This window comes from Cyprinus carpio, chromosome B20, assembly GCF_018340385.1.
Source record: "Cyprinus carpio isolate SPL01 chromosome B20, ASM1834038v1, whole genome shotgun sequence".
NCBI lineage: Eukaryota > Metazoa > Chordata > Actinopteri > Cypriniformes > Cyprinidae > Cyprinus > Cyprinus carpio.
In genome coordinates, this window is record NC_056616.1 from 13,944,099 (window position 1) to 13,956,070 (window position 11,972).

The window sequence follows — 11,972 nt, forward strand, 5'->3', positions numbered from 1 at the left end:
TTAGGAAACTGAGACTGAGACAGGTTGCATTACAAAGTTTGTGCATTAAAATAACTGTATAGAAAATGTCTTTTCAGTATCAGATTCAAAAGTTAAAGAAAAACCTAAGGAATATACTTAATATATATATTTTTTTTTACTTTTGATTAAGTTGAAAACAGTACCTGAAGACACCATTTAAGGTATAGACTGAACAACTATATCTTTGCACGTTTAAAGTTTGCATCCAGTATTTGCAATGGCTGTTTCTGAGATGCATGCTCAAGTACTTTAACATCTTTAGATTTTTGTTCCTCTTTGATATGGTCTCTCATTTTTTTCAAATAGACACTGAATTTCTTGGTGTTTAATAGCAAAACCAGCATATTTGTAGGAAGAAAACTGTCATAAACTAAGTTTAGGATTATGTTATTTATATGTTTGGCTCTATTTGGACATGTAACATATTTCTTCACAGCCCATCCGAGATGCCATTCGCAGAACGAATGGCAGCAGCCAGAGGGACTGCTGGAGGCACAATAGGATTTATCTTCTTGCACATTGGGATACATTTTGATTAGGACCTTAAAATGTTCGCTCCATCCTACTCACGAGTCCCAGAGACTGAACTTCAAAAATGTTCCCGTCATTTTATTTCCAGATGAGCAAGAAAGAAAGACATAGAGTATGTTATTGTACTAGGGCAGGGTTTTCAACCTTTCCAGACCCAAGGGCCACCAACTCCCAGCTAATTCATGACATCTCTAACATAATAGCAAAAAAAAATGAACTCGCTCAAGTCAAATCAGTAGTCTAAGAGTGCAACAGTGCCTACCCAGTATTTCAGCAACCTTGGTTCCAGAAGTATTTTTCTTAGAGAGATAGTTATAGGCCATGAACCAAACCTACCAGCTATGACGTGAACCACATTACAAACTCTGATTTGAAGCAAAAAGGTATTTAAAAATCAAACAAGAAGACAAAGTTACAAGACTTGTACTTATTGGTTTAAATGAGGTTAAGAACTACAATCCTATGAAGCTCTGTGAATGACAGTCGAAATAAAAACAAAATATTTTCTGATTGCAAAAATCATGCAATTAGACAATGTAGAAAAACGTAGCTTATATTCACAGTGCTTCATGGATGTGGGTGGGCACTAAAATGTTCTGTTGGCAATTTGCTTGTCATGATTCCCTGATTTGTGGAGAGTATCATGGGTAATGTAGTTTTTCACCAGGAATTCCCCTGCTGAACACTATAATTTGAGAATAAGTTTAAAAATGCAGGCTGATGGCTTCTTTGGAAGTATATAGAATCAATTAATCACCCCTTTGGTGAAAATAAATGGGAATTTTACTGCTATAATTGCACTGTAAAAGTGGTGTTTATTTTACATGGAGGTAGCCATGTTGAGGTCACATGACTAGCTGAACACAACTCACTCAGCTGTTATTGGAAACTTTCAGTAATGGAAAAAAGGAATCATGGTTGACTGTGAACAGCGCGTTGATTGATACAACCCAAGATTAGTACACAGTAAATCCATTTATTTACAAATTAGACTGTGAAATGTTTATCAGAAAGAATAAGACCAAGAATAACAGAGGAGTCCATAGTTCAGTTGTGGAGAACATGTTGGAACTCAGGTCAGAGTTCAAAGTGTGTCTGATCCTGCAGTCTCATCCAAAATGTCTTGTGACCCTTGACCTGCCACCTGAGCCTCCTCAGCACCTCCTACTCCGTCTCTACCTTCCCCAGCATCACTCTGATTAGTCATTGTGTCCTCAAGTCTGTCCTGGTCCGAGCTCATTTCCTGTGACTCGTCAGCACGCTCTTCCTCTTCCTCTTCCTCCTCTGCATCCATCTCGAACACACGTACATGTCTCAGATTGGCACTGAGCTGAATGAGAATTAATGCACATTAATGGAAGTATTACAACATTCATTTTTGACAGTTTTTCAGTTTTTCAATAATTATTCTCTATTTTTATGTTTTTATGTATCCATACATCAATCAAAATTTTCGATATAAACTATTCTCCTAAATGGCTACAATTTTCCTCAAGTTGTAGAGTCTTACCACACAGGCAACTTTACGGATCCCATTAACTGCCACAAACTGAGCCTTGATGTTGTCCATCTCTCTGCTCTGGTTTCCCCAGGTCAAACCCTGGACTGGGATCCCTTCAGTCTGCTGCTCCAGCCTGACACACACCACAACAAAGACACATCAAAAGAGTGCTAATTCAGGACATTCAATCGGACGAGCCACAATGTCAAAGCTAAGCTTAACTGTATTACAATCTATTATACTGCTGGAACTGCTACAGCAATAGAAAGTATAATGCTACTTACAGTGCAATTCTTTATGGAATAATTGATAGAAAAATTCAAGGTTTCTGGTATGAATCAACAAGTGTGCTGTACCTGAGCGTAAGGTCCCAGATGAACTCTTCATCCCAGCTCACAGCAGAGTTTAGATGAAGCTGAGTGAGGATGCGCATCTTATTCTCATCATCCTCCAGACTTCGCAATACCACTGTCAGTGTCTCGTCATCATAAAAACGGGCATCAAGGCAACTGTACGAACTGTAACTAATAAACAATTTTATTTAGTCATTCACGCATATAATAACAAAGATTAAATAATGGCAATATTTTCATAGGGTGTTTTTTTTAATGCCATAGATGAACTCACGCAGAAGCTGGTGCAGGTGTTTCATCATCTATACTTGAATTGAGAGGAGTGTTGAGGTTTAGGGCCACCAGACCTTTAGGGACAGACCTGAAACATACATATACAAATTCAGTGCTTTATACAGAAAAGCAGTCATGATGAGAGTGTTTAAACTTTCATAAACCTTTAAAGAAGAATTTTTGCTGGATGTTAATTCAGTAAGAGGTGATGGAAAATCAATTCGCTGATGTAATGTGATACTTTCTCATAAGATTCGAGATCGATCCATGACAAATCATAATCACAGTTTTAGCAGTCTTTAAAGTACCAACAATAAGTTTATGAACTGGCCTACACTAGTCGCACTGGTTTTTGTTTTAGTTATTATATAGACTAGCGTTAAGAAGTTTGGAGTCGGTAAGATTTTCTTACCAAGGATGCATTTATTTGAATACAGTAATAAAGTAATATTCTGAAATATCATTACATTTTCTAATTGAATACATTTTAAAATGTAATTTATTCCTGTGATGGCAAAGCTGAATTTTCATTTTGCCATTACTCTAGTCTTCAGTGTCACATGATCCTTCAGAAATCATTCTTATAATTGCAATATCATTATAATATTTGGTCCTCAAGAAGCACGTCTTATTATTAAAAATGTTGACAACAGTTGTGCTGCTTAGTAATTTAGTGGAAACCTTGACAAATCCTTGCTAAATAAAAGTATTATTAAATCTTACTGACCCCAAACTTTTTTTTTTAAAAATATTTTTCTTTGTAATCAAATAAAACAGAACAGAATAAAAGAGGTATGTGTACCTGTTTGGGTCTGTTGCTCTTCTCAGAATATAGATTTTAGAAGGTGAGATATCTGGCATACAGAAGACTACATAATGCATACCAGCCTTCTTATCATTCCACCTGCATTAAAACACACTCTTATCATCAACATACTGTTATCGCCTCATGAACGTCACTGATGAGCACTATAACCTCCGAATAAGGAACAAAACAGCATTCTTAGCCTTATTATAGGTATACAACTGGTCCACTTACAGTGAAGGCAGCTCAAACAATCTCAGTGCATTTTCAGAGCTATCAAAAAACAAAACATAGAAATCATCAGATTGTTAAGAGTACAAACCCTGCTTCTGTAACTCCGATCTATCAAGTGTTTTTTTCTATACTATTAAATGTTTAGGTTCTGTCTGGTAAATCATAGACAGAATCAAGAATAAGGAATACCTCTCAGGAACAGTGTACAATCGCAAACACACAGCTTGTTTTATTGAATGCCCAATCACTTCCTGAAAAACACACACAGACGTATGATTAGGAGTCAGACGCATTAATGCTCAGGGAAAGACTGGTCAGCAGGAAGGATGAAACAATAATGTAGTTAGTGCTTCTGATGTATACTGTATGTGGTGGAGACCATTAATGGATGGAGTTTGTATGAGAGAAGGGAAGTTATTGTGAAAGAGAAAACATTGTAAAATGTTGTCTGTAAATAAAACAGGACCTCATATTACAGAGTGTTTTTTCACAGTTGTTCTTGTTGGCAAAAATGACTGAAATGAAGTCAACATATAATAAAGTAAAATAAAAGTTGTTAGCCCTAAATTATACGTTTTCAAAGCCGAACATGTAAAACCGTTGTAGTAAAGTTGTGTCCAAGCCTTCTTTGTCAATGTTCTATTCCATTTACAGAAAGCACTGAATTTTGTGGGCGTGTGCTTGTGTTTGTGTGTGCGTTTTAGAGACTCACGGCCGGTTTCTGTAAGCACAGATCAATGGACCCCTCCATCATTCTCTTGACAAAGTGCAGAGACTTCTGTGGGTAAGTGGGGAAGAGCAATGGACTGTCTGCAACAAATCAAACATACAAGTAATTAATTTCTCATATTCAATTTTATATTTTTTGCAAAACAATAAGTTGACATTAACAGTCGTGTGGTTTAATAAAAGAAGAAAGTGTACTTTTACCTTTCAGGTAAGTGCTCTGCTTTACAAATGTCACCCACTGGTTGCCCTCCATGCTGGGTGGAGATACCAAGTCTTCATCTTCATCCTTCAAGTACTGCAAAAAACAACAACAAACCAAGTATGTTGTAAGGAAATAAAGAAAAGAACTCCCATCAGAATGTGTATGAAGGTCCTTACCTGTCCGACGCGCTCAACATTAAAATACTTCCCTTTCCGATCAAACAGCTCCTCATTCTGAAACAGAGGAAAGAAAATGAGTATATGGGCTTCACATCAAACATTTGTTTAATGTTAAAATAATGCATTTCTTTTTCACTCACAGCACTGAAATGCTCAGACAGGAAGTCAGCCACAAAAGCCAGATCCTTCTGAGTCATCTAAAACACAAATTCATAGTTACTGTGTATTATTTTTTATAGCATATATATTTGACTTACAATATTATAAATAATATTACATATTATTCATATAATATATTATTACTTTTTAATACAGTGTATACATTTTTATTTTATATATGTACATATATATGTATACGCTTGATTAATTTCCCATCCACTGCCACATTTACACCCACACTCTTTTACTCTCTTTATGTCGATTTCAGATTCTGATATCTCACCTTGTTCAGCTCAGGAGGAACGTGATCTTCTGACATTCGAAGCATTGCTGTGAAAAGCAAAAACTGTTACAACACAAAACAAAAAGACTATTAGTCTGTTCCAGAACCTAATGAGGCACTTTAAGGCATTATAGGCACACTCCTGATACGCAAGCTGATACAAGCTGATAACAGCCACCACATTCCATAAACTGCAGCAAGCTCAGGGGGAACAAAATCCATTATGGCTAAAACAAGAATGTCGATTATAAATAAGCTTCATTTAATACCAACAAGTACAAATAAAAAACTGTTTAGTATAATAGAATATTAGTTATAGCAAGACAGCACCCTAGGCTTTTGAAATAGTTTTTGACTAAATGTATCTTAAAGCTACAGCTCACACAAAAACTGGAGCTTACCAACATACAGCCATCTGAAAAAGGCTTTGAAGTTCTTCATACTCTTATCAATAACTCTGGAATCAAGACAATCAGTTGAGAGTTTAGTAATGACATATAGAGAACAGACATCCTTGATTAAGTGGGTTGAATAAGATTAAACTCACTGTAAAAGTTCACTGGCCTTCAGGGTAAAAGAGCCCACAGCTACGATGGCATCTAAACCATAAACAAAAGAGTATGCATAAACATTTCATTCTACTTGCTAAAACACTTGTTTTTAGTTGCAGGAAAGACTTGCACTTATAATTAAATTATAACTACAATAATTATATTTTTATATTAAAATGTCATTATTTTCATTGTCAACTGGATAACTAAAAAATAAATCAAAGCTATATAGAAATATATAAAGAACAAAAAACTAATACAAATGACAAAAGCACATAAAAAGTTGCTCAAATTTAAACTAAACAAAATAAAAACTGAAAATAAAAAAATAAAAGCTGATTCAAATCATTAATAAATCCTATAACAGTATATAAATAATGCTAAAATAAAACACTTGTCTATGAATAGGCAGTCTTATACCCTCGATAGCTGCAGGATCCAGCCCGAGAGGTTGAAACTTCTGTTTCCAGAGCGCCATTCCTTTGACCTCGCTCAGATGATACAGCAGCGCCTCAGAGCCACTGTGTGCACAGCAAGCACTCAATACACATGCCGCTCTCTAACATACTCTATCTGGTGCTGGTTAAAGAGCTAATGAATGATACACACCTCTGCAAGTGACTGATAACAAGTTTCTGGATGCTGGAATAAGAAGAATCAATGGACTGACCCAACATCTTCAAGCCCTGCATGAATAAACAACCAAATAATGAATGAAGTTGGCAATAATACCATGACTACTGACAGAGGCTAACTTATGCAGTCAAACTAATTCCAGGTAGATTTACCTTGACTGTGAGTTGATTCATAAGAAGAGCCTGAAGTTCTGAGCTGAAAAAGAAGTTTTTGACTTGGAAATCAGAATATATATACAATTCTACAAACACTTTATTAGGTATACTAAGCAGTTTTATTATTCTGACTGTAGCTATAAATTTAAGAACATATAATGCCCCCTGCTGGCCATTTAGAGTAAACACAAGCATATTACATTTAATCTAAATCATTTTATATTAAACACTACTTTAAAATATAAGAGAAATTTATATTAAATATAAAATATTTTCATATTATTTTATATATTTTACATAAAATATTAATAGTGTGATTTTACAAACATTACAAAATTTGTCACAAACACCACTCTTCTACAGCTCACTGCCACAATTACCACTGTGATATGACAATATGTACTCTTCAAAAACCTAGTGTGACTATCATTTATGAATTATGTACCTGGCATGGCCCCATAACAATAGCTCCAGAAACTCATCTTGAACCTGAGTGCTTGTGTTCTTTTCCTGTAAAACAGCAATGCAGTTCAACTGTCTCAGAACTCTAATAAACAATAAACAGAGCCATTTACCATGGCTTCAGAGGATCACATCATCACAGTCCACTCCTGCACTTATGTGTACTTTCAGGATGAGGTGTGTCAATGCTCTAATGAATGCCATCCTGTCTGATGTCTTTTATAGGCTTGTTTGTGATTGCCTTGCTTGTGATGAACTCTAACCTGAACAAACTTAGTGAGGCGGAGGTCCATCTGCATAAGAATGTCCTCCCAAGCTTCACACATACAGGTGAGAGATAGACGCAGATACTAAACAACAAAGAAAGAGAATGAAAGATGTATGAATAAAGACAGGGTTACAGCTACTATCAGTAAGATACCCATGAAGACACTTACCCGCAGCAGTGTGGAAATGTGCGTAAATTTGCGTGCCATCTTGGTCAACTCAGGCAAACATGAAGACAGCAGTCCAGTGTCCAGCTGCAACACAGTCACAGTCAACTAATGATATCAACCTCAGACATTCTATTCAGTGCAGAGATGCCACATGTAACCTGGTAGTATAAGGTTATGTGTGACTCAACCTGTTTGCACTTGTTTACTTTGACATCAACCTTCAATAAATAACAGCTACATAAAATGATATTACCGATATCATTTACTGGAGTTCAGTTGGTGTTGTTTCAGCACTTGTGGACGGAAATCTTACATTTGTCAGATTAACAAAAAATAAAGTAACTGAACGATCATCTTGATGTTTTTTGGGGGCATGACATTTAAAATATGACCTGACATTACAATGAAAAAATAAAAAAAACTTCTCCAAAAACGTGATTATATTTAATAATTCATGAAATCTATGAATGCAGTCACAGTCACATGTAATGAAGATATAAGGAAAAATTACTTTATAGTTGACATCACAAGATTTTTAAGAGCCATTACATTTAAACGGTTCTTAAAAATGGTATAAAGGTTTTTTTAAACCATATGACACCAACATTAATACATGAGTACATTGCTAAGAATTTGGCATGTTGTTTTTAAGCTTTTTTCTTTTTCTGTATCGTGGACACTCTAATTTGTCACTGACCTATAAAGCAGCATAGTACTGATAATGACAATGTTTTCAGACTTACCTGTATGTAATGTATCTCAGGGTTGTCTTCTGTGGATCTAATCTCTGTAATAACAGAGAGGGACTTGAGGTCACTAGACAGACCAAGACTACGGCACGTCCCTGAGATCTGAGAGACACATAAAAGTGTGTTAATAACTTTTACAATTTTTTTACAAAAACTTCATTTATATTGTTTTTATTCCATTTTTATAAATGGAAATGCTATATCCTACTCCACCCAGCGTAGCAATCTTATACAGGCCATACGCATACAGCTCCACAAATCCAGACGGTCCTCCCACCACCAGGATATTGAGCCTGCAAAGACACATCACACATCATCACGCACAATACAATTTCAGAAACCAAGCAGGTCAACAAATACAACACTGACCTCACTTCCCCCAAAAGGTTTGTGACTTCATCTGATTTCTCTTCACTGCGAAAGAAACAAAATAACACATAATAATCAACCAGAGCAAACACGCATGCCGCATACAGATGACCAATCATAAAGATAAATAATCACCCTCTTACCTAAATATCTTTGATGTGGTGCTGTAGCTGAACACAAACACAGCACAAAGGAAAATGAAAAAGCAATAAAAACTCTCATTCAGTCGTCTGGTAGACAAATCAAAGCTCAGAGTCTCACCTCTTAGGTAAAGAGGGTAACTTTGGAAGAAAACGGCTGGACTCATCTTCGGACTCGCTGAATGAGGACAATGTGCTTGAGAGAAAAAAACATAAACCAGATGAATGAAACCAAGTCATCAATAGAGAAAGAAAATGGATCCTCTTTATATAAAACCCCCACCTGCTGTCATCTTGCACCTCCATCCAGTGCATGCAGGATGCTGGGTATTCAACAGCGAACAGGTGGAGGATTTCTGCCTTCTCTGCATCACACAGCACCACCTGCTTTGTGTCTCCCACACTGAATGCCAGGACTGCAGACAACAGTAATGTAACATGACAATGGTAGCTTGGTAGAAACCTCAGAGTATGGCTGAAATTGAAAGTCTTTTAGTTATGTGACATAAACAACAGGACATTAATTATTGCTAAAAAGCTAGGTTTGTGTTTGTCAAATATGCAATGAATCAAAAGCAGCACATTTTTGACAATGAAATTGGTTCTACAAGAGATCATTAAAGCTTTGATAGAAATATATACAGTGCGTGGAAGAATTATTTTTGAAGAATTGATCTTCCAGAATCTGGCAGTAAGTTTTGGGAGATCATTTTTAGTCCATCTCCCATCCTGAAAAGTCTGTCTTGCAGAGATTGATGAAAATGAGCTCCTAAAACTTACTGCCAGAGTCTGGAAGGTCAATTAATCAAACAGTGATACAAGAATATGTGGTGCTGGTCCTTCAAGAGTCACTCTCAACATATCTGTCCATAAAGCCTTTAAAAAAATCAGTCTTTGTGTATTTCACAACACTTCAGCATGTTATTCTTATTAAGTGAGGGTTATTTCTCAGGATTTTTTACCCAAGCAAAGTCTCTGAGAACCTGACACATTGCACTTCTGGAGACTCCAGGTAGGTTGCAGTTCTGGAAAATAGTGGCACTTGAGACTAAATGTTTCCTGATGGTTTTACACCTTATTCTTCACATTAATTCTTAATTCTTTTGCTGAGCCAATGAGCATTTTGCTGTCCAATGGTTATGTTTTACTTTGCAATTTCTGTACTGGTTTTCAATATTTCTCATGGGGATTTAATAATTTTTGACATCTAAGTCTGAGTTAAATCTCTTTTTTTTGGCTCATTTTATCTTTAAAAGAAAACCTGCCTAATAATTCTGCACACCTGAATATAAGGAGTTTTACACTTCCAGACTTCATGGACAAATATATAGCACTTATAAATTATTAAATACAAAATTAATAGTAGTTATTTAGATTCATGTGGTTTGGAATTGGTAAAATGTGATTGGGAAAAAATATGATCAGAATATCAATGTGCCTAATAATAATAATAATAAACATTTATGTAAAAATAGTAAAAAAAGAACAATAATATCAAGCACAAGACAACATAGTTTCAATTAAATTCAATTCAAGTTTATTTGTATAGTGCTTTTTACGATACAAATCATTGCAAAGCAACTTTACAGAAAATTAAGTTTCTACAATATTTAGTAGTAGCTTATCAGTGATGACTGTCAGTTGTATGCACATTTATTAGAAAAAATAAGTAAAACTAATAAATAATACTAAATAGCAATAAAAAAAAGGTGTATATTTGAACACATTTGGGTGACTTGGACATTTTATAAATTAGAAATGATATAAGAAGAAGCCAAAAAATAAATAAATTATATAAAATGCTGTATTCATGAATGAATTAATACAAGTAAAGTACACTTCAGTAAGAATGCAGTGATATGTCTCAATGTTATTTTAATATCAATAGATATTATAAAAGTTTTTTTAATTAATATTTGTTTTTTATATATATATTTTCCATTTCGTTTAATTTTTTTAAGCTAATTTTAGTTATTTCACTGAGTTTTGTCATTTTATTAGTTCTTTTATATGTCCACATTTTTTTTTTTTTTTAATATTTATTTCAGTTTCAGATTTACTTATTTTAGTACTATAGTTTAGTTCATTGGATGAAATAAAACAGCATTTATCTCTCTATTTATCAATTAACTTTTATTTTATTTCAAGTAACAATTTTAATGGTGAAGATAACTATCATAATCCTGATACAAATAAGGCAATGACATTTTATTTGAGTTTACCTTTCCCATCAGGTCTCCAGGCCAGGGATGTGATCTCTTTTCCGGTGTTCTCATTGGGCAGTAAACTCCACACCCGCTGAAAGTTGGCAAGCCGATGCAGGAGAACCTGTAATGACAGAATAGTCTAATGAAGCTCCATTACAATCCTATAGGTAAGGATCTATTGAGAGTCTGGTTTAACAGATGACAGGTATGTGTTCAGCAATAAAACACCCAACCTCTCCTGAAGTGTTCGCCAGGGCAATCAGATCTCTGTTAGGAGACCAGGCCATGTACAGAATGGGGTTGGGGAGCTGTTTCTCCCCGACCTGGCGAAAAGCAGGCATTGCTGAACCCTGCAGAAGGGAAGCAGTCCATTAGTACAGACACCATGAGTACTGATAACTTGTATCACAGTCAGTCCAGGATCACAGACTGCTGTCATCTGCTGCTTGAGTGACTGACAGCAGTTATGATGAACGCAAAACTGAAACTTTCCATGCACTACAGTCGTTTACGACAAAAACTGTTAACTAGAGTGACTACTATTCCTCCAATGCTGCACAACATTTGCCTGATTTAAAGACTTCACGCACTTACTAGATAAACGACGACTAATGATAAACTCCACAATCAAGCTCGTCTTCTAAATGATATACGTACGGAGAAAATTATTTAAAACATAAATATATTCTTTGTACTGTAAACACATTTATGTTCATAAAGATCGAGCATAGCAGTGCAACCAATGAAACGTGATTCTGGCCGCCAATGAAATGATGGCTACGGAACAACAAATGGGTCAAAATACATTTTAAAAACGTGAAACTAGGAAGAGTGAACATCAAGAAACCTGTCAACTACGATTTAACAGCCAAATAAACATGAAAAAATTTGCATAAAGAAAAAGATCATTATTATTTTTTAGAAACACCAAGATTTTCTGTAACGATTCTTATTATTGTAAATAAATTCTAAAGATTATGAGCGTGTCATATGCAA

General features: G+C 35.2%; 1 protein-coding gene across 2 annotated transcripts; it reads right to left on the reverse strand.

Moving 5' to 3' along the window:
- Positions 1–1,507: 1,507 nt before the first annotated feature.
- Positions 1,508–11,764, reverse strand: LOC109112904 (anaphase-promoting complex subunit 4-like). Of its 2 annotated transcripts, none has more exons than XM_042747126.1 (29): positions 11,571–11,764; positions 11,210–11,326; positions 10,992–11,097; positions 9,053–9,185; positions 8,891–8,965; positions 8,773–8,799; positions 8,630–8,674; positions 8,469–8,553; positions 8,255–8,362; positions 7,512–7,595; positions 7,338–7,424; positions 7,058–7,122; positions 6,610–6,652; positions 6,431–6,507; positions 6,242–6,342; positions 5,818–5,869; positions 5,672–5,727; positions 5,271–5,317; positions 4,969–5,025; positions 4,826–4,882; positions 4,649–4,742; positions 4,431–4,528; positions 3,908–3,969; positions 3,719–3,757; positions 3,482–3,583; positions 2,681–2,767; positions 2,410–2,571; positions 2,063–2,186; positions 1,508–1,882 (listed from the first exon to the last, which is right to left on the reverse strand). In XM_042747126.1, exons 2-29 carry the CDS (start codon positions 11,315–11,317, stop codon positions 1,637–1,639), a joined length of 2,427 nt encoding a protein of 808 aa, XP_042603060.1. In that variant the 5' UTR covers positions 11,318–11,326; positions 11,571–11,764; the 3' UTR covers positions 1,508–1,636. The 2 variants fall into 2 exon arrangements, with proteins under 2 accessions (XP_042603060.1, XP_042603058.1); XM_042747124.1 differs by having other exon boundaries at positions 2,410–2,577; positions 11,571–11,763.
- Between the last annotated feature and the right edge of the window lie 208 nt (positions 11,765–11,972).

Bases quoted from the DNA above. Each gene is read 5' to 3' on its own strand.
- LOC109112904 (XM_042747124.1), bottom strand. From the start codon at position 11,317: ATGCCTGCTTTTCGCCAGGTCGGGGAGAAACAGCTCCCCAACCCCATT. The intron at 9,186-10,991 runs GTAAACTCAAAT...TGTTGTCTGCAG, and splicing joins CTGGAGACCTGATGGGAAAG to TCCTGGCATTCAGTGTGGGA. The intron at 4,743-4,825 runs GTAAGGACCTTC...TGTTTTTTGCAG, and splicing joins ATGTTGAGCGCGTCGGACAG to TACTTGAAGGATGAAGATGA.